At 43.3% G+C, this 22,967-nt stretch overlaps 1 protein-coding gene across 1 annotated transcript in view; it reads left to right on the forward strand.

Moving 5' to 3' along the window:
- SESN3 (sestrin 3) overlaps nt 1-22,675 on the forward strand; it is a 63,730-nt gene extending 41,055 nt beyond the window's left edge. Inside the window, exons 3-10 of the mRNA XM_081909942.1 lie at nt 713-910; nt 2,542-2,724; nt 4,255-4,491; nt 6,338-6,485; nt 10,153-10,271; nt 11,378-11,568; nt 12,508-12,652; nt 13,123-22,675. Of these exons, the coding sequence (XP_081766068.1) occupies nt 713-910; nt 2,542-2,724; nt 4,255-4,491; nt 6,338-6,485; nt 10,153-10,271; nt 11,378-11,568; nt 12,508-12,652; nt 13,123-13,209 (1,308 nt within the window). The 3' untranslated portion in view covers nt 13,210-22,675. The remainder of the gene's footprint in view (nt 1-712; nt 911-2,541; nt 2,725-4,254; nt 4,492-6,337; nt 6,486-10,152; nt 10,272-11,377; nt 11,569-12,507; nt 12,653-13,122) is intronic.
- The last annotated feature ends 292 nt before the right edge of the window (nt 22,676-22,967 follow it).

A 22,967-nucleotide genomic window follows, 5' to 3' on the forward strand; every position in this document is an offset into this window, starting at 1 on the left:
TAGGCAGAGCTGTAGGCCCTGCCCCTGCCACTGGACGGGGCTTGGATCTGGTGTAAACAATATGCTTACACCTGTGTTCTTTATGCCAGCTTCTTGAGCATGCAAGCATGCATTCTGTTGTATGTTTCTGCAGGCTTTCATTTCTACTGAATGTTTATTTGCTAAAAAGATTTCTGGATGCCCAGAATGGTTAAAAACGCTTTAATAAAGTAGGCTGCGATTATAGAAGTTTGTGCAACAGTCGATATTCTGTAGAGGCTATCTCACCAACAAGTTCTACAGAGATGGAGTAAATGAACAATTGAACTTAGTTTGTTGTAGTTGTTTGTTTTTGAAATGGTCAACTCCTTGAGGGTCTCATAAAAAAGGTGATGAAAATAATAATAATAATAATAATAATAATAATAATAATAATAATATTAATAATAATAATAATAACAACAACAACAACACCTTTATTGTCAATGTACAATCTGTGTACGATGAAATTAACCGAGCCTCCCCCCGCAAACACTCAATCTCATTGCACTCTGTGTGCTTGTCGCACAACACACCAACCCCAAAAGTCAGTTGCACTATATTATTTTCCATTCAGCAGCTTAACAGCCCACGGATTGAAACTGTTTTTTAGCCTGTTGGTACGACTGATTATAGTACAGTATAGAGGTAAGTATCCTCCCTAGCTAGCTTGTTTTGCTTATGTTCCCTGTAGGTTATCCAAGCCAACAGTCTGAATGAACGCATGCACCTGCTTGTGGAAGAATATTCTACATCGGGCCGCCTAGACAACATCACCCAGGTCATGAGTTTACACACTCAATACCTGGAGTCTTTCCTTCGCAGCCAGTTCTATATGTTGCGTATGGACGGGCCTCTTCCTTTGCCCTACCGGCACTACATTGCAATCATGGTATGTACTCAGAAACTCTACCTCTTCTTGTTTCCTTCCCGCTTGTACTTGACATTTGTATCCTTTCCAGTGCTTCTGCAAATCAAACCAACATTTATTTGTTTCACTTTGTGAGGGTTTAAAAAGAAAAGAAAAATGGTGCTATCTCACAAGTCTGGCATTTTTAAGAGCTTTAAATTCCAGCAGCTGGACTTGAGGCAGGATCGAGTCTGGCTTCAGAAGAAAGGCACCAATCCCAGAGTATTAAGGGATTTATACCACAGCTTGCATCCCAAGGTGATTGACATCCAGCCATAAATGAAATTGCTTCCCTGCGATCAATTACATGGACTATGTGCCGGATACTATTATAAAATATATATTTCACACACAGGAACACTCAGAGCTGCGCTCTGAATAAATTATATGGATTTAGTTATTCAGTAAAGAAATTTTAGGGACGCAGGTGGCGCTGTGGGTTAAAGCCTCAGCGCCTAGGACTTGCCGATCGAAAGGTCGGCGGTTCGAATCCCTGCGGCGGGGTGCGCTCCCGCTGTTCGGTCCCAGCGCCTGCCAACCTAGCAGTTCGAAAGCACCTCCGGGTGCAAGTAGATAAATAGGGACCGCTTACCAGCGGGAAGGTAAACGGCGTTTCCGTGTGCGGCTCTGGCTCGCCAGAGCAGCGATGTCACGCTGGCCACGTGACCCGGAAGTGTCTCCGGACAGCGCTGGCCCCTGGCCTCTTAAGTGAGATGGGCGCACAACCCCAGAGTCTGTCAAGACTGCCCTGTACGGGCAGGGGTACCTTTACCTTTACCTAAAGAAATTTTATTTATTTACAGAATAAATTTATAAATTCTTAGCAGTGATCTGCTTCCCTTGGAACCTCAGGCCCAAGGCAGAATGTGGTCCCCCAGGCCTCTCTGCCTGGCTGTTTGATCTCTCCTCAGAGCACTCCCCTCATTGGCCTTGCTTTCCACACCAGGTGTCTTTGTGTTCTTGCCTGGCTGGAATATGTCGTGGCTTAGTAAGGATCTGAACTTAAACTTCTCCAGTCCAGGCCCAGCAGTTGAGCCACCACACACCACCTGCTCCTCTTTAAATTTCTATTTAAAATAAATAAAATGCAAAGCATAGTCCTTAAATAGCCAAATACTGCAAGTAGTCAAAATATATTACTTAGCGTTCAAATGTTCAAAGTGTTTCACATATATTAGTCTGTCAACAACAATCTATGAAGTCCTGTAAAAATGAATCAATATTCTTATCCCCATAGTGCAGAGGGGAGGACTGAGGCTGAAAGCTGGTGGCTTTCCCCAGGCCGCGTTTTGAATTCACGGCAATATTTGAACTAGGGATTTGGCTGTGAGTGTCCTGGCTGCTCTGCTAGGGCATGCTTGCAGACGTTCAGTATGCACATTTATCGCTTGCTTGGTTTTAAAAATAATGCTTTTCAAAACAGGTCTCTTGCTCTATCAACTGCCGTTCTGTCAGAGAAAACGAACTGGAATTTCTTGCACATGTGTTTAATGCGTGGTTCTCCGCCTTTATGACAATGCATTTTTCTCTCTTGTGCCTGCGCTCTCCTCCTTTCCTCAAGGAGAGTAGGCAGGTTTCAATCAGCTCACTTTCATCTTTGTTTCCGACTCCAGGCTGCTGCCAGGCACCAGTGTTCCTACCTTATAAACATGCATGTGGATGAGTTCCTGAAGACTGGAGGGATCCCAGAATGGCTGAATGGCTTGGAATACGTTCCACAAAGACTGAAAAACCTGAATGAAATCAATAAGCTTCTTGCACATCGACCCTGGCTAGTTTCAAAAGAGCACATTCAGGTATTTACTACAAATAAGAAACGCTCCAGTATTTGCATATGTGTAAATTACTACAGTGTTCATGTGTGCGTTGTTGTTTTTTAAAAGGAATTAGATCTGGGAAGGAGAGAATCCCATTTGAACGTCTTCTTTTTTAACCTGGTGAACTTGGCTTGGGTTTGTTTGCTTGAGGTCCTTGGAGCCAATTTCTTTGTAGGGACTTTCTTCTGCAGTGGGCCTGCCTAGGAATCCTATTTAAGCTTTTTTCAGAAGAGTGGTGTAATGGCTAAGTAGTTTTTGCTCAAGCAATAACAGGGGGGAGAGAGAAGTCAGTGATTTTTTAAAAAGAGCATCCAGGATACAGAAACGGCCACTTAGAATTCTGGTTAAAGGCACAAGAGCCCATAGGAGCATAGGAAAATGGTCCACCTTGGTATATCTAGTTCAGTAGTGTTTACACTGGCTGGCAGTGGCTCTGCGAGGTGTCAGGCAGGGGACATTCCCAGTCCTACATGGATTTGGTACAGATTGACCTTGTGTATACAAAGCAGATGCTCTGTCACTGAGCTTTTTCCCTTCCCATCTGTTGCCCAGAAAAAGGTAAGGGTTGGAAAAGGATGGTAGCGCTTAAATAGTGCTTGCTTGTGACTTTTTAAAAAAATTATCTTATTTATACATTTCACTGATCTTAAAATCATTTTGACATTTTAAAACTTGACTTCTTTCCCCCTCTTTCTGTGGTTCCTTAAATTTATTTTTAATATCTTCTGCATATCCAAATTAACTTAACATACTCATTTATTTATCTTCTTTATATATATACCCTTATGTAGCTGCAGGTTATTACAAAAATCCTGGCCAGTGTTTCTGTTTGTTTACAATATATATGTAAATATTCAATAAGCCATTTCCATATAAAAAGTTTGTTATCTTGATTTCTTACTCTTCTGGTAAGTTTCGCCATTTCTGGGTATTCCATAAGTTTTTGTATCCGTTCTTCCTTCTCTGGGACTTCTTCTTCTTTCCATTTCGGGGCAAGTAACATTCTTGCCACTGTAGTCACGTACATGAATAAATTTCTATACAATTTAGGTAGTTCTATCCCTATAATTCCCAAGAGAAAGGCTTCTGGGTATTTTTTAAAAAACGTTATTTTTGACATCCTTTTCATTTCATTGTATAACATTTCCCTTAACCTTCCTACAAGACCACCACATACGATAAAAAGAACCTTCTTTCTCTTTACATTTCCAACACTCATCTGATTTGGTTTTATACATTTTTGCAAGTTTACTTGGTGTTAGATGCCATCGATATATCATTTTCATACAATTTTCTTTTAAACCATAGCATGCTGTAAAACAATTTCCCTTGTGACTTGGCAGCCTTCTGGCATCATTTGATGTTGATGCTCCCAACTTACCCCTCTCAAAATGGAAACTTGGAAGAGACCAGATAACTGTTGCCTTCCTGCCACTGGAATATTCCGTCTCCTTCCTGTGTCTGCATCTAACATATATGCATATGTCTTCCTTTTTTCATCCGTTTCAGAAACTTGTCAAGACAGGGGAAAATAATTGGTCTCTTCCGGAACTGGTGCATGCTGTGGTCCTCTTGGCACACTACCATGCCTTGGCAAGCTTTGTCTTTGGTAGTGGCATCAATCCAGAGAGAGATCTCGATACCTCGAACGGCTACCGGCTCATATCAGTTAACAACTTCTGTGTCTGCGACCTTGCCAACGACAACAACATCGAAAACGCGTCCCTCATAAGTAACAACTTTGGGGTTAGTGTTGCCAGATTTTTTCTCTCTTTAATTCCCATTTTGCTTGTCCCCCTTTTTTTTCTTACTTTTTTGGAAAGGGTTTGCAGGGTGGAGAGGAGGTGCGTTTACTGCTTGTGGTTGAGAGATCAGCTTTTTCCTGTGTTTGTCAGGGCTGGGGAATAGGGAGCTGAAACGCAAACCCCAGAAGAATTGGGATCCGAGTTGGGTGGGGTGTTGCGGGCAGATCCGAAAGGGAGGTCAGTTGAGAGGCAAGCTAGCTCTGCAGGATAGAATCGAGGTGTCCGTTTCAGGGGAGGGGAAGCAACACTGGACTGCAAACGCAGCACTAACATGAAATACATTTTTCTTTCGCAAATCGTAAGTGGTGCAAACTCTCACCGGAACACCACTTTGCTACTGCTGGTCTATGGCCATAATGAACTGATTGAACACTACTTCGCTCCTCCCTCCCAGCCCTAGTTCCCCACACCTTGGTGTCTTCACTGGAACCAGCAAAATGACAGGCAGTCTTTAAAAGAGCCTTATTCTCTTGCCCATGCAATGTCTGAGGTTGCATCTGAAATCACTTAATAGCCATGTGAGGTCAGGAAGAATCAGTGGGTTGCTGGGAGGGGCAGACCCATGCCAGAACATGGGAGGATCATGTTACTCCTTTCTTCTCTGTTGCTCAGTTCTTCTCCTCCCAACATCTGGATGATCATAAACATTTTCATCCTTAGGATGACCAAATTCTCCTCTGCTACCGTTTTTATTGCAAATGACAAGAGTCTAGTTCCATCCTGCCAACCAGAGCCTGTCCCTTTTGTACAGCCCTAAACAGCAAACCTTTCTAGAGGAGAGTTACAGATAGGTAGCCGTGTTGGTCTGCCATAGTCAAAACAAAAAAAAATTCCTTCCAGTAGCACCTTAAAGACCAACTAAGTTAGTTCTTGGTATGAGGTTTCGTGTGCATGCACACGAAAGCTCATACCAAGAACTAACTTAGTTGGTCTTTAAGGTGCTACTGGAAGGAATTTTTTTTGTTCTTTCTAGAGGAAGGAGCTACAAAGAGCTCTTAGGTTCTTCCAGACGACTAAAAATTGCCATTTCTAAGATGGCTTTCACATTCCTTACCAAGGATTCTGCTGGCCATATAAATCATGCAGTTACGTTTATGAAATGTCAGTAGGCAGAGGTAACGAATGGTTTTCATGCTGTAATAGTGACTTACTTAGAAAACGAAAAGCGGCTTTCTCAAATGATTTGGGGACCTCTTTGGGATACTAAAAGGGGGCGGGGATCAGATATCATTGTTTGACTGGCTTAGAGTAAAGTGATACAGGTAGATTGGAGGCAAAAGTGACAGTGTGTGGACTCTTAGGGGCTGAACTGGCAAATGCACAACAGCATATTGGATTGGAATTTGCAAAGAAGAGCCTGGCACAAAAGAACTAAAGGAACGGGCTGGGTATGGTCAGAGCTTGTGGGTTCTGCAGCTGCATTGCAAACACAGAAAGTGATTCTAGACCCAAAAACAAGCTTCAGGAGGTTCTCTGCTTTCATTTTAAAACAGAAAGGAAGTTTCTTTCTCTTAACTGCTTTTACAATACATTTAAACATCTGTGGACAATGCCTGCTGAAATTCCGTTAGCCAGAGGAGTGCCTGGATCAGATTGGTAGGATTCTTTAATGGGCCCCAGGAACGTTTGCACGATTTAGGCAGTGCACAAAACTTGGTGCAATTTTAAATCTGTTAGTGCATGCAGTGCACAGACCTGAGCGTCTCCCCAAAAATGTTGAGTATGGAACCGGGGGCCGGAGAGGGAATGATCTGTATTCGATCCTAAAGGATGTGATGTGTTTCTAGATCTCAGATTCTTTAAGTGAGCTGGAGGCCCTGATGGACAGAATGAAAAGGCTGCAGGAGGAGAAGGAGGACGAGGAGGCCTCTCAGGAGGAAATGGATACTCGCTTTGAAAAGGAAAAGACTGAGAGCCTCCTGGTTGTCACTGAAGGTACTGCTCCTTTCCATTTTAGTTGCTTTCGTTTAATCCAGTTTTCAGAGGTTTTGCTGAAGAGCAAAAAAAAACAACCAAACCAAGTTAAATAAAAACAGCTGAAAAGGCAAACAAGCATTCCACTTTCTGATGTTTGATTGGAGCCAAATTATACATGCAGAGGAATCCATTTTCTCTGGAATACAGCTATATCCCACACTAGGTCAGAGGCTGCCTGTTTCATAGTATCAAAGAATTGAAGCATTGGAAGGGACCCCGTGGATTATCTAATAGTCCAACCCCCTGCAATGTCCAATGTGGGATTTGAACCCGCCACCCTGAGATTGTAAGAGTCTCATGCTCTACCAACAGAGCTATGATTGCTCACCTGTTAGAAGAACAACAACTTGCCCATAGAAAAGTAGCTTGACAGCCTCTAGTTTAGCCTTTTTTCTGACATGTTAAAAAACGAAATAAACTTGTGGAGAGTTTTGGAACATTCTCAGGCTGATTAACCACCTGTGGCTGAAGCAGCACAATAATATCTAGAAGGCTGATCCACAGGGCCTTCTTCTGTAGGTAAACGATCCTTAGGAAAGAGGTTTATTTGGGACCTTGAGAAGATTTCAGAGTGGCCTTTACACACTTGACATGAATAACTGAACCATCTTTGGTGACATGTATGTCTGCTTTAACAGCAATAATATTTGCTTTGGATGCCCCAAGAGCTTATGGGCATATAGAAAATACCTTTTTCTTATTGCATTCATGCTATAAATGTTTAGAGAAAGAGAACTTGTCAGAGCTGCAGGCGAAATGCCCATAATTGTTCAGATGTTAGCGTCTGAAGTAGAATGGTGGTTTTGACATCTGGTTCAGGTGGAGTTGACATTTATTAGCAGAACATTTGCTGGGTGGAGAGTTTGGCCTTGAATTTAACACCTTAGAGCACTTTCTCCATCACACTTCTGTGCTGCTTGAGTCCTGTGTTTCCAGGTGAGTCCCCATTCAACCCAACACGGGGCCAGTTGAGTGATGCATTAAAATGCTATAGCCATAGAGGAAGGTGGCAGTCTTGGGGAAACCAAAAAGGTTGGCAGGCAACTGTTGAAGACCAAAATGGCACATCAGCTCCATAAAATCTTATGTTGGAACCAATCCACATGATGCTTGGAGAGTTAATTTAAAGATAACGCAAAAGATTTTAGATTTCGAAAGTGACTGGTGGCTAGCACAGCCTAAGAAACTCCGTTAGAAAGTGGTCCGTTTTTTATTTTGTGAACTAAAAATCTCCTTGTGCCTCTTAGAATGGAAGAGTTCAAAAGAAAGCAAGGAACCTTAAGGTGGAAATTATTTCACCCCTGACCGTCAGCGTATAATAGCCTAGTCATTAAAAGAAGCAGAAGCAGGCATGGACCTCCTTTCTGCATTAGTTCAAAACAGATTGTAGGAACCAGGAAACAAAGGATAAGCCCAGGCTCAATAGCTCATTTCCCCCCCCCCCCCAACTGCACTGAGGACCTATTTGGATGGTTGCCAAGCTGATTTCTTCCCACACAGATTTATGTTTTGATTGGCTAATGAGCCAGAAGGGAGGATAAAGGCAGCCTTGTGATTCTTGGATCAACTGATCCCCCCCACCGTAGTGATTTTTCTAGCAGTAGACACAGGAGACTTCCCCCACCCAGGCTCATTAGGGCTCCTGAAAGTGAGCCAAGCTGGACCATCAAGGTCAACTGCAGTAACTTTGCAGCAGTCAGCTCTCCGGAAGTGTGATTAATGCGCTCAAGCCGCTTGGCAGACAGGAGGCGACGAGGTGGAGATCATCTCTGGATGGGAGCAATTGGCCTTCCTTAGTACTGGTGTTGCTGAAGTTCTTCCATGGTGCTTGGTTACATAGCCATAAATCAACTTGCTGAACCCTTCCGCTCTAGCCAAATGACTCTAATTTAAAGGGTTGGGTCGCCTGGATTTCTTTTTTCAGTGCATCTGATATCCCACAGTACTTGACGCCAGGGTGGTTCATGATTGTCCCTTACTGATTCAACAGGGCTAACAATGATTACTGCCAGACATGCTTAGGCTGTGACATCTCTTGTCATGTGAATGGCTGGCAATCTTGAAACCCAGGATTGGCATCATGAGAAAGGACCTCTGTCCTTCTACAGGGGCTTTTCCTCTTCTAAAAGTGAGCCCCAGGGCTTAGGCGAACACCCCACTATGATACACAACCATTGCTGTGATTTGAGGCTTATGTGTATATATACCTGTTCAAGTAGCCTCTGTTTAACTGGTCCCTATCCATCCCCTTTTCTGGACTTAGGTCTGTTTTATTAATTAAATGTCTACTCCAGCTTTCCTCCAAGGAGCTCAAGCTTGCATGCATTCCTCCCTCCCTATTTTATTCTTGCAACAACCCTGTGAGGTAGATTAGACTTAGACACTGTGACTCGCCCAAAGTCACCCAGTGAGCTTCATACCTGAGTGAGGATTTGAACCCTGATCTCCGAGGTCCATTCTATTCATCGAGGAGCAGGGCTTCCTTGCCCAGGCATTGTGGGCATAAGATCTTATTCAACTCTAAGCTTCTGTGTGCAGTGTGGGAGAGCACAAAACCCCCAAGCCTTGGTCCCATACCATTGTATGTATATACTGCACAGTGTTCCTAAGTATAATATTTATGATCCCCTGGTTCTTAAATTTGACTCCACTCTTAGAGCAATTTTAAAACAGCGTCTTTTAGAATAATAGAATTCTTGAGTTGGAAGGGACCCCGAGGGTCATCTAGTCCAACCCCCCGCAATTCAGGAATTTTGCCCACAGCCATCCCTGGGTGGGCTAGAACCACCAGCCTTCGGGTTGGTAGCCAGACAAACTGGCCCATTGCACCACAGGAGGGCTCTTCCATTCTTGATTACTTTGAACATCTCCAGTCTGTTTCCTATCGGCTCCTTGCATTGCCTCAGGGTTAGTTAGTTAGTTAGTTAGTTAGTTAGTTAGTTAGTTATTAATCTCACTCCTCAGATGTCTCAACATGATGTACAGAATGCAATGAAAATGCCAAAAAAAGAGAAAGTTTAAAACAATATAGCACAATAGGTAGGTTTAAAAGCAATACATAGTAGACACTCATGGCAGAAGCCACCTAGCTGGGAAAACTTGTTGGAACAAAAATGTCTTTGATTGTTTCCAGAAGACACAGCAAGTGGGTGTCTATTGTGGTTCTACAGAAATGTTATTGCTCAGAACAGGGGCAGCCACACTATCCAATTCCGGTGTAGACCCATTGAAATTAATGCACATAAGTTAGTCATATTGATTTCAACGAGTGAGTAGGACTAGCATTGGATTCAGCCCTCAGCCTCTATTATGTGTATTCAGTGGGGAACAAATCTTCAGCGGCCTCTGTTGTTGTTGTTGTTTTCCTGGCACTGACCTTTAAAAGGTCAAGCGGCTAACCCAAATCAGAGCCATTGCTTTACTTCCGTATGTAGAAGTAGTGCCAGGAAGAATAAAATGGAATGCCACTCCAGAGAATACTTCCCATTAAGTACCTTATTGTTTATTTTTAATTGACAAGATTTATATACTGCTTAATTGACAAAAGAAGTTTCTAAGTGGTTTACATCTTGGAGGAGGAATGAGAAGAGTACACTTAATTGGCTTCAATATTTTCCTTTGCCAGCATTTGACGATGAAATAGTTTCCACAGCCGACGTTTCGCGCTACGTTGAAGATCCTGGCTTTGGGTACAAAGACTTTGCCAGGCGGGGTGAGGAGCATCTTCCAACTTTCCGAGCCCAGGTGCGTTTAACATGGTGTAGCTTACATTTGTAACCCTCTGAAAAACCAGCTGGTTGAGTTCATGAGGTCAGAATGCAAAGTTTCCAGATAGCACGCTCACTGCAGGAGAAATCGCAGTGGCTCGGATCTAGAGATAAGTGAATTTAAGGAAGTTTGTAGGACTTTTTCCTACCTGCAGCCATGCATGTCCCCCCAAAAGCCTCAGGGTCATGAGGACATTCCCTGAACAATGTGGAATGGGGCATGGGGGGCTGCTGAGGGAGTGGAGAATTCATCCCAAATCAGGCAGATAATCCACCCAGTTTGGGGCCACCCTTGATCTGATTGTGTTCAGTAAAATAAATATCACCTTGGAAGCTTCAGAAATCCCTGGCTGTCTTACGATGCCTTGTTAACAGTGCAATCTGACTTGGAAAAACATAAGAGCCTTTCCCCAAATTACCCTGAATTGCTTTGTAATTCAAGGTACAAACAAAGCCTCTGCACACCCCTATTATCTACGTGGGTTTAATGTTCACTCTTAATATACCTGTCACAGTTACCACAGCTGAAAAGTCATTTCCCAAAATTAAGCTGCTCAAAAGTTCCACATAATGGTCAGTGCAACTTAAAGTTCATGACTCGCTCTTCTTTCAGTAGAGAATAAACAAGTACATCAGTTGGGTATTCCCAAAATCACAACAAGTTTGCTCATCTCAGAGCAAGAAAGAGAAGGTTTTGCATTTGAATTGAAAAGTTATTGATTTTTAAAAATAAATAAATTGGTTTTCATATTCTAATATAACTTCATTGTGTCAATTATTATTACATATAAATTTGCACTTACAGTTTATATACATTCTGATGATATACGGTTCCTACTTAATTCAATTTCTTCTCTTGATAATGCTTCACCTCCGATCAGAAGTATGCATTTGGATACAAGTGCATAATCAGACTAAATTGGGACCCCCTTGCCCAATGCATTTCACACAAGGACACACAACAAATTGTGACCTCCACTGTTTTGCTTCAGCAGCAGAACGGCATCGTGTGTCTTCAAAACCATTCTGCAGTACTGCTCAAACATGCCATGTACAAATTGGTAGTCTTTTGCTTTTTTGCAGGACTATACCTGGGAAAACCATGGATTCTCCCTTGTGAATCGGCTTTATTCTGACATTGGGCATCTCCTGGATGAGAAGTTCCGAATGGTCTATAGCCTCACGTACAACACTATGGCCACGCATGAAGATGTTGACACAACCATGTTAAGAAGAGCTTTATTTAATTATGTTCACTGTATGTTTGGAATCAGGTATGTCACCAACTGATCTGGCTAGATAAGTGCACTTCTGGAGGTATTCTGTAACTGGGGTGCTTCAGGTTCAGAATGCAGCTACGGCTTATATTAAAGAGGCTTGCATGTCCTTGGTTTCAGGAATGAAGTTGGGGGCTAGGATTGGACCAGCAGTTGCATTTTGCTTAGTGCAGGCCTAAGCATTCACAATAGCATATTTCAAGTGGAAGGGAGAAAGAGTGGATAAAAGGGTAAAATCATTTGTCTTCCCTCCACCCTGTAAGGTGTTTGCAGTATTTATCAGCATAAATACAGTACAGGGACAACATGGGTGATGTTGGGGTGGACGAAGTATTCTTAAACCAAGCAGAACAGTAAATTTAGACACACTCGTGCAACATGTGTTCTGGAATCAAAGACCCCCGAGTGATTTCTCTAGGGTTCATATAAAAATCTGTTAACCAGTTATTTGGAAATTAATTGAACAGTAATCCTCTGAGTTCCCCTTAGCTGTTCAAAATGACTTCCAGGAAGCCAAAGGGCTGTGCAGTCCATTTCCACCATAGAAATGTGTGTGTTCAGGATGGGAGTCATGGTTGTCATCATCTGAAGCCCGTCAAATGTACAGTGTGAATTGGGCCCCAAGAATCTACAAGGGTGTAAATTATATTCAAATCAATTTAGCGCATTATTCTTTGTGGCCTCTGTGCAGTTCCAAATGTGGGTTCTGCTGGCTACTGGAAGAGCTGTACAGGTCAGCCACCTGTCTTGCCCCCCTTCCTTTTGCAAATCTAGTTGAACAATACCAGCCTGGCTTTAGGAGACTTATCATCTGATCTTCAGGCAGATTTATCCCAGCATATGCTTTTTTAAAACAATTGTGCAGTAGAAAGGTGCTCTTTTTAAAGATGTGCATTCTCAGAAAAGAGAGATTCAGGCCGGCTTAATCTTGCTTAGGTATGATGACTACGATTATGGAGAAGTTAATCAGTTACTTGAACGGAGCCTGAAGGTTTACATTAAGACAGTGACCTGCTACCCAGAGCGAACTACCAAGCGCATGTACGATAGCTACTGGCGCCAGTTCAAGCACTCGGAGAAGGTGAGTGTCTCATTGATGGAAGCATGAACAAGTGTCTATGTGTAAACAGGGGAAATGGCATTGTTAAGAAGGGAAGCTTCCATAACCATTAATCCAAAGTTCATATTGCATTAATGTGAAGTTCTGCACTGCACAGCCACCAAGAGCGAAACTTTGGGGTTGCCACATCACACTACTATGAAACACCCTGGGGAAATGAACACATTGGATTCTGTTGAATACTCACACTCGCACACACCCACACACACCGGCATGACAAGGTAGTACAAAAGATGGCTTGTTCACATGCGCAAGTCACTGCGGGATGCTGCAGTCTGATGAGTGGTAAGCCCATTTATCACAATCTCAACTCAGGAACGATAAAGCTGAAAGAAGTATAAATGCCCTTCGGTCGACTTCATGGTGAGCTACGGCATTTATGTATTTTTGAAAGATGCCATCATCATTTTTTGTTTGAATCTTTCCTGCAGGTCCACGTGAACCTTCTTCTGATGGAAGCGCGCATGCAGGCGGAACTCCTTTACGCCCTCCGTGCCATTACGCGCCACTTGACCTGAACCCCGTGGCAAGCGTGTGAAGAAAGCTTCCAAACAGATGTGCAGAAACACCTGCCTGTGGTGTAGCATCAGGTTATTGGATTCTCTAGTATCAAAAGCTGAAGCCGCCTTCCTAGCGGTGGTTAACGTGCAATGATCTATATATTCCCCCCCCCCTCTTTTCTTGATGCTTAACATTACTAACGATAGCAAAAATAGCACTGAGGAACACTACTTCTTAAGTTGTTTCCAGTTGGAGTATTGGTCACAAACCCCAAAACGGTTTGTTATATTTGATTCTTTGGCTATTTCTTCTCACACTCGGAAGAAAAACACTTGTTGGTGCATCTTCTGAGATTCTGTACCTACCCACTTTTTCCTGCAAATGGAATCCAGAGCGAAGGATTTTATTTTATTTTCTCCTTTTAGTTCTTTCTAGAATATTAATGCAGCTTTCCTGAATCCAGTATGTGCTGTGTTTAAACTGAAGTGCTCAACTGGCTTATTCTTAGAGTTTTCTTAGAATTTTAGTACTTTGGCAGTAGTTTGGAGGCTGTGTGAAAGCTGATGCAACTATTGTCTGCCTTTTTTTTTAATGTGAAAAGAACTGCTGCGAATCCTGCAGCGTGCTACTGAGACACAGCATTCAAATGCTTTTTTTCTGAACGAAGAGGGTTTTCTACCATATCCATTTCAACTGTACATAATCAGTTCAGGGATTGCATTCTTCTGTGTTGCCTACAATTGCTCTTTCTGCTGACCCGAATGATGCTTGAATGGTACTTACTGCCCAGCCAGCAAGCCAGTTTAACTTGGGATATCTGAACTTGCAGAGGTTTGACTTTAAGAGGTTATTAAAAAAGTTTTGAAATCCAGGTTCGTCCTTAACTGGTTCATTGATCTGGTGGTAATGTGATGCGTGCAAATCCAGCACACGCACGCACACATGCCGTCTGATCAAAGAAACCAAAAAGCAATCTGCAAGAGCACATTCTCTTAAAACTGTAAAGAGCTGCCTTGTGCTGAATCAGGCCACTGGCCTGTCTGTTCTGGTCCTCCAAAGTTGAGGGAAGAAGTCTTTCCCAGCCCTCTTACCTGAGATGGTTTTAACTGGAGATGGCAGGGATTGAGCCCAGGACCTTTCGCATGCAGAGCATGTATCAGTCGCTTAGCTAGATTTCCCCCTCCCCTGAAAGCTTTGCTGTCTTTTACTGAGTCAGACTTGTTTGTTCTGGCCAGCAGTGATTCCTTGAGGTCTTGGGTCAAGATCATCCCTAACCTTTAACTCAAAGTGTCGGAGACTGCACCTGGGACCCTTCTGCAAACAAAGAATGTGCTTTGGCCCCGAGTTGCAGTCTCTTTTTGCTCCACTGTCATCCCCCCCACCCCACTTCTTAATTCAAGGGTAATTATATCAGTGTTCAGCTTAAGCTTTGGGGAAATTGATTCCCGTCAAATATTTTTCAGAACGCTCTGCAATATTTTCAAGCTAAGAATCATGTTTCTCTACGTTGACATGAGTGAACAAAGGAAGTGCAATATTGAGCAGAAGAGCGAGCCTTTCCTTAACCAAGTCGCTGCTGAAATGTCCCGCTCAACATGGCCGCGGTGAAAAATGGCTTCTCCTTCCCAAACTTTGGTAGTGTTTGCTGCGAACAATCGGCTCCTACTCGAGCACCAAAGCGTTTGTTTAATCGGATGTCCCCAAGCCCTTCTACACTTTCCTTTTAGCAGGGGAGACCCCATGCAAGCTCTATAGAAATGAACGGAGGAGGTGCCAGAGCAGTGGTGGGCCGATTGGCTTGTGCCCATGGGCAGATGTCATTGTTGGGAAAGAGAAGCAGCCAAGAGAGTCCTGCCCTTGCATTGCTTGACTACACTGATTACTTTTTCCCTTCAGGGCACAAATGTCTTGGTTTTTAGAGCTTTACCTTCTTGCATTAATGATCCAGTGAAGTGCCTAAAGAGAGGCCAGAAAGACAAGACATGATACTTTCACGTGACTGGCTTGCTTCAGGAAAAGCTAGTCTCAACTGAGTCCCCTTGAAATCAACACCGCTTAGGCCCAGCAGGGCTTGGAGACCACCCCTTTGTGTCCCACTGCCAGAATCTGGGATCCAGGAAAGGAACCTTAACTTGCCCTCAAGCCTTTTGGGTAGTCTATAAAACGATTTAAGCCCCAGTCTTTTCCTCTCTCTTGATTTTTACAAGACTCAGTTGTGACTAACTTCTGCTGAATTGAGATTGATGTCAGATTTTGTGTCCCCCTTAATATTTATTTTTACCTGCTTTTATACACATTGGAAATGAATGAGATGGACCTTCATTCCAGTAGGCTGTAGAAAGCAATATAGAATAAGCTTGTACATTGAAGACTTCTGCAGTGGTTTCTTTCATGAGAGCAATTTTGGAAAGTAAAAAAGGGGATAGAGGAACTAAAGTTTGGATGTGGTTATTTTGTTGGGTTTATTTAAAAAAAAATTTAAAATTTACTTGATCCTTCTCTCTCTTAACGGCTGTGATGTCGTGTGATTGTCCTGCGACACACACACCCCTTGGCTGCTGAAAAAATTGTTTGTTGCTTTGAAGAGACGTAACCTTCTGCGCTTGGAATTGCAGGCTGTTTTGACATGGAAACTCTCCCAGACGATATTGACACTACAGATTCGTATTGGCTGCATGTGTTGCTCCTCCTAAAGAAGTCTGGGAATTGCAGTTTGGAAATAGCGCTGAGGGCTTTCTCTTAAAAGACACCCCCCCCCCCCACATACACTTCCCACACCAGTTCGGCTTCGCCGGAAACTGTTGAAACCTGTTGGAGTCAGTAGTGTGTCTATATGTCCTTGGAAGGAAATGACTACATTGATGACAAGTTACTGAATGAGCGACGCATTGCTGCTGAAGATGAATGGTATCTCACTGCTCTGTCTGTGCATGTGAGAAACCTGGAGGTGTGTGTGTGTGTGTGTGTGTTTTAAAAAAAGCTGAATCTAAATCCAGCTAAAGTTAAGCGTTTTGAAGGATGGCGTTGGATTTAACAAGAGCATTCAGCCATCTGCACCTGCGGTCTGCAATGGGATTGGCTTGTGCAAACGCTGCCTGCAACGTACCTTTATGGGTTGTGTTTAGCATGACGCCATTGCAGAAGCTGGGAGTGCACTGCCCTGACCCCTGTCCTGTCCAAAGCCGGGTTGACTTCAGTGGAAGAGTTTGAGGGCTCCATTGGAGACTCCCTGGGACTTTTAAGACGCTTAACCCTGACTGGATTTGAGGTGCAGTGAGGTGCTGACTGGTCTCCACCAAACACCTCCCTGGTGATTGTGGGAGGGGGAAGAAGCAACTTCTGCCAGGGGAACTTCTGCCTCTTTCTTTCTTTCTTTCTTTCTTTCTTTCTTTCTTTCTTTCTTTCTTTCTTTCTTTCTTTCTTTCTTTCTTTCTTTCTTCCCTTTGCTGTTGTTCCAGGCACTTTTTTGCATGTTGCAAAGAAAAGCCAGGCAGGGTGTGGATGCAGGGAAATCGGCTGGGGAAGGACTGAACCCTCTGGCTCTTCAGATATAACATCTGTCTTCACCTTTAGAGGTAGAGACATAAACAGACTTTGTATGTAACTGTAAGAGCTTAAACGCTTTCTTCAGAGCAGTCGTGGCTTTTCTTCTTAACGGGGAGGCTGGTGTTCCAATTGCAGAAGCATTAGTGCCTTTTCTTGTAGACTTTTTTATTGTTTGAACTGAATAGTCATCTCAGTGAGAGGCAATTCGATTTTAAATCAAGAAGTCTGTTGGTTTCTCTCTCTCTCTCTCTCTCTATCCCTCCCTCCCTCTCCCTTCTGTGAAATATATATAAAGTGAATCCATTAACAGGAGCGTAAACTTGATTTCACATGATTTCAGACCTACATGTGGTATCCAAGGTTGGGACCTGCTGTTTTGAAAACCAGTTTGTGTTTTTTCCTTAGAAATAGAATGGCAAACTTGAATGTTAACAAAATGTTTCAAGGTGGTGATGTTTGATTCAGAGTAGACATTTTATGTGGTCATGATCTGGTGCATAGCTTTATATACTCAAATGTGATGGGGTTGTGTGTGTGTACGTGTGTGTGTGTTTTTAAATGCTGACGTTCAGAGTAGGCATCCAAGTGAATATGATTGTACTTCTTTGCTTGACATATACCCCTTAAGCTCACAGATGTGCCAAATTAAAAAATGTGCAAAATCTATTTTTTTATAAAATAGCACATGTGAATGAATCGTCAAACTTCATGGATGTCAAAAATGTATATCCTTCTTTCGCAGTGTAGGCATAGTTGGGGGTTTGTTTTTCGTTTTTGTTTTGCTTCTTCTAGTATGGCTTTGGATTACGTGTCAGCAACTGGCACCCTTGGGCCAAAATCTGTCCTAGTTGTCAACCAAGGGGCAAAAGAGTGTCATAGGCTGCAGCCATTGGTAGCAGCAGGACTCGGCGGCAAGGGAGTCCCCCAGCAGGCTCTGTGGATTATATGGAAGGCTATAAATCCCCAAAGTGAGGGTGGTGGGGTTCAGGCTGCCACTTAGCGCATAAAAAGGCCCCTCAAGTGCTTGTTCGTTCCCTCTGCTATTTTTGTTTTGATTGCAAAAATAAAATATGGCTGCTTCAAGATCTTGTGTCAAGACCTCTCCCCACCCCTCCTTTTTTAGGTGGGAAACTGCATCAAATTTATTTGGGGTGGGAGACAGATCGGCTCACAGGTGGAATTGCACATACTTGGTAGAGAGAGAGAAGTTTCAAGCATGAGCCTGCAAGTGCAGATGCAGGAAATAGGTGTATGTGTGGGGAAATTCTAGATTCTAGCTCCAGTAAAGAAACAACTGAAAAATAAATCAATCAAGGCATATTGGTCAGGGGCAGGGGATCAGGTCATTACTGCCCAGTTCCAGATTATGTTTACTCTGAAGCAAGTCCCACTGTGTTCAGATGCCCTAATCAATTCACAGAACTGGCTTGCTTAAATAGTTTGGTGTGCAGAAGGCTTCTGATTTGCAGCAGCTGCCGGGCTTAAAAGCAAATGGACTGTTATGTGATTTGATGTTAACCAAACAGGTTTCTAGGTTCCCTACATATTCGGCCTCCCCTCTGCAAGCACAGGCACACATAGCCTGATTACTACTTGAAATTTTGCCCAAGGCTGATTTGAGGGTCCGATAGGTCATTAGAACTCCCATCCCACCTTTGTTTGCCCCACACTGGGGTGCAGCTGTTCATCGGTGTCTTAATGTGGTTGGAAGGCGGTTGAATGATACCTTTCTTGGCTACTAGTGCCAATCCACTCTTCTCAACTGAGTTGCTTCAATCGGTCATTGATAAGTAGCTGGTGCCACTGTGTGAATAGAATGCTGGACTAGATGGGCATTGGACTGATGCCCAGCTCTTGTGTGAAATCCCTTAAACCATGATAGAGACACACTTAACACCCCCTGCGTTGAGGAAGGCATTTACAAACCTCCTGACCAGATTTTTCAAATGAGTATGGTACCTTGCATTGTCGTCTTCTTTGGCGATCATTCACAGCCGATTAAGATTGCCTCGGGTATCATACTATTGGAAATATGCTTGCTTAAACTGGCCTTGCAGAACTGGCCCATCTTAGTTAAGAGGGTGAATTTCCAACTGACTTTGAACCTTCTTCCCCCGCCCCCCTCAAAAGAACCATTTGGTTTTTGGATATCCCTTTTTCAAAATTCCTGACATTTTAAAAGAGTGCTTCTTTTGTTAGTAAGCAAAGGGTTCTTTGCACAAATAAAACAGAAAATTGGGCCTGCATTATAAAAGGAGCACAGAGTCCCATCATATGAAGAGAAATTTTTAATGGAGATTTCTGTCAGAATGCTGTTGTTTGAGTTGGGAAGTTGGATCTGTGGTATTTTGGGCTCTGCTTTCTACAGCGCCAAATAAATTTAAAAAGTTTCACATTTCCCCCACAAACCTCTTCTAGATTTGTATGCTGTCAGGTCTATGCTTCAAAAGGTGGAGCATGGTCAAAAGGTGCACATCTTATGAGACAGGAATAATCAGAATTGGCATGTGAGGTGTTTGCACAACTGTAAGGATTTCCCACCTCTGTGGAGTGTACATTTTCCTCTGTAATTGGAGTGGCAGGACTAAATAAAGAGGGTGCCAGACTCCTGCCACAGATGTTTGTTACAAAGCAAGGAAAGCCACATGTGGATGTGGGGTTTTTTGTATGCTTGTTTTAGGCACAAGCTCCACAACCCTTAAGGCGCTTCCAGGCAGCCTGTTTGTTGAGCACTCATCCAGATTTGTCTCCAGAGAGATGATGTGTGCTGTTTGTTGAGCCTTCATTCTGATTTGTCTGCAGGGAGATTAGATGACTATTGTGTCACAGCAGGTGTTATTCCATGCTTAGCAGTGCATTTCTCTGCCCCTTCAGTTACTGCAGAAAAAAAAATCTGATCCTTTTGGGAAGCAGGTTTGTTGGACAAGAGCTCTCGATAAACTTCATGAATTTGCCAGCCTGTGATTGAATCCCACCTGAAAATAACAACCGTTTTGAAATGCCTCTCCTCTGGCTTCCCTGAAATAAACATTTTCCAGACTGAGGCCTTCATTTTCTTAAATAACGACCCTCTGTATAAATTTGGTCACAAATGGGGATCTTCAACCTGTGGGTCCCCAGATGTTGTTGAGCTACAACTCCCATCATCCCTAGCTAGCAAGGCCAGAGCTTAGGGATGATGGGAGTTGTAGTCCAACAACATCTGGGGACCCACAGGTTGAGAACCGCTGTTCCAGAGGAAGGCATATGTACTTACCTAAAATTGTTTTATTCTGCTGTTATTCTGCTTTTTATTCTACTCCCAACAGCCTCCCATCCAAAGGAATGACCAGCTCCACATCTGCTTAGCTTCAACAGTTCAGCAGCCTCCCATGCCCCAAGGCAACATCCAGGAGCCCTTGCCTTTTAAATTATTGTGGAGTTTGGGAAATAAATGAATAAAACTTGCAGAGGCAGTAGAAACCTCAGCTGTATCAGTATTCTGCTCCACACTATTTTGTCTGAAATGCCAGCCCTCTCCCCTCCTTTCCCCTTAATTCTCGCTTCTGAGCTCACAGTAGAAAGGAGCTCCCTGTTTAAAGAGGTACTCAATTTAACTGAGCGTACAGTAGGCTGAGATACCAAAGCTATGGGCTGACCAGCCAACCATACAAGGGTAGGATCCAGCCCCCAAAGCACCCTTTTCTGCCCCCTCTCTCTTGGTAGCCCTATCAAATACATTCTGATCAACTTGGGGGTCAGGCGTTTCTCCGTAGTTTCGTTTAGATGGCAGCGAAGCAATTGAATGTCCACCTAGCATTCTGCATAGATTCTCTGGGACTTGTTGCTTGCACATTCCATCCGCAGCCTGAATGACCATCTCGGCACACATGAGCCATTTTTAAATATTTTGTTCAGCTTGGTCATCCCCGGGGTGGCAGTGGTACTGAGTGTTCTGGCTCCCAGTGAATGCCTGCAGACTGTGGTGACCCATAAGCTGGCCACCCCCTGGTTTACATAATGCTTTAGTCCATGCATGGGGTTCTCTAGGGTAAAAACCAAAATGGTACCTGAACAAATGCAGGGTAGCCAAGCAAATTGACCTTTTTTTTCTTTTCTTAGTTTGAAGTCCTATATGTAGCATGCTGTGAACGTCTTACCTGGTCTCTGCAAAATAATCAGTATTGATGTTGCTTTAATTCTTTCGGCTTTTTTTTTTTTTACACCCCCACCCTCCTTTTAAACGTAGTGTCTTTCTAGAAGCTGTGATAGGCCTTTGTGGTCCTTGACTTTGTTACTGTAACTTCTTTTTTTTTTTTAATAAAAAAAAAGTTTGTGAAATGTAGGGCTAACCCGAGTTGGATGGTCCAGTCCTCCAAGGTTGCCCATTTTCAGTTTGTTCGTTCTACATTATGGCTGTACGTAGAATAAGCTTATCGATGATGCAATTTAGGATTCGCACAGCTTTTTCTTTTCTTTTTTAACGTCCACGTGTATGCATTTTGTACGTGTGTACTGCGGGAGTGGGGAGAGAAAGGTGATGTGTTTTATATAGGCTTAAGCTTTTTCGGTTTATTTCTTTTCCCTTTTGTAAAGTAACTGACTCGGTAAAATCCATAGCCACTTAGGACTGTCCATGCTGAACAGACCTTGCTGTAGAGGCAAGATCCCGTTCTTTGTAAGTTTCAAATAGTGACACCCCCCCCCCAATACCTGGGGAAACGAGCTCATTTTGCACCACGCGAGGGGAAAGGTTGTTTCGAAACTGAATACAGTGCTAGCTCTTGAATGGATGTGTTAAGGGGGAATGCAAAAGTCTTTGTGAATGGAGGCGATGGCCTCCCATGATCACCCAGGAAGAACCACCATAGAGGTCTGAAACTAGACGGGCCAACGAGGCAGTCTTAACTAAGGCTGAGCTCCATAAGAAGGCGACAGGCCCATTTCCCTTGCCATCAAGGGATGCAGTTAGCCAAAGACTATCCTGGGAAGGAAAAGGAGTAGGTCAGAAACTCCAAGGGCGGTAGCAATGGACCCGACATGTGTGTGAGAGCTTTCCTTGTGCAGAGAAGCTGACTAAAACAAATACACTCTTTCCTTAAGAGTGTATGCAACTCATTCAGCTGACTGTTGCCTTGCCAAGCGACTAGTGGTTGCCTATGGCTGGGCTATGCCATCTTGGCGACAAGGAATTGAATGGCACTGAAGGGTGGTGGGTTGAGAAGAGGCTAACAGCGTATCTTTACTACAGCATATATGTCTAGGAGAACTCTTGTTATCTCAGGACAAGTGCAGGATAAAGCTCCTCTGGAGCAACAAAGCATTTCCTACACCCCAGAAATATTTAACTCCAGGAATAGCTGGAGCACTTGGGTGAACCCTAGATCTTGCCCACCCTAAAAGCACCACACCCTTGGGGTGCAAACCCATACACAACATGGGAGTAATCCCCACTGAGCTCACTGGGGGCTTAGCTATGAGTAGACAGGTATAGAGTTGCACTGTGCGTGTGTCTCTTGCTGCAGTTGTGTCGATTTTAGGACTTCTTGCGGACAGAACCAAGAGTTCAGCTAGCATTTTTCTGACATCCGTGGTTATTGGACAAGCCTATCCAACTGGATCTGTTTGTGTGACTCTTTTTCTTTCTGTTAAGCTTTTAGTTAACGCAACTTGAATTGTATCTGAACAGATGCGGAAGGAACTTTTTAGCGAGCTGAGACAAAAAGAAAAAAAACACACCATATTTTTCAATAAAGGAATTTGTGTGTGCATATTATTAACCTGTTAACAGCAATTCATAAAATCTGCACTTTTTATGAGGTTTTGAAAAATTCTATTTATAGGTACGGAACAATGGGGTTTGTTTAAAAACTGTATAGCGTTTATACTTGCTGAAATTTCTTTCATTGTTATCGGTAGGAATTTTATTGGTTCAATAAAAACTGGCGAGAAACCCCACCCCTGTAATGTGGCGTGTCTTTCTTTCTTCAGTTCAGTGGCTCTCTTGGAAGGTGCTTTTGAAATTAATTTTATATATGGATTTGAGAACCGTCGCGCTGGATCAGAACAAAGGTCCATATAGTCATGAGAACACGAGAAAAGCCTCGCAGGATCAGCCCAAAGGCCCATCTAACACACCATCCTATTCTCGAAGTGGTCAACCAGATAGGAAGCCCGCAAGCAGGCCATGACTGCAAAAGAATTGCTCCCATTAATGGTTTATCAGAGGCATGCAGCCCCCAAAAGTAAA

This window comes from Podarcis melisellensis, assembly GCF_964234715.1.
Source record: "Podarcis melisellensis genome assembly, chromosome: 4".
In the NCBI taxonomy this organism is placed as follows: Eukaryota; Metazoa; Chordata; class Lepidosauria; order Squamata; family Lacertidae; genus Podarcis; species Podarcis melisellensis.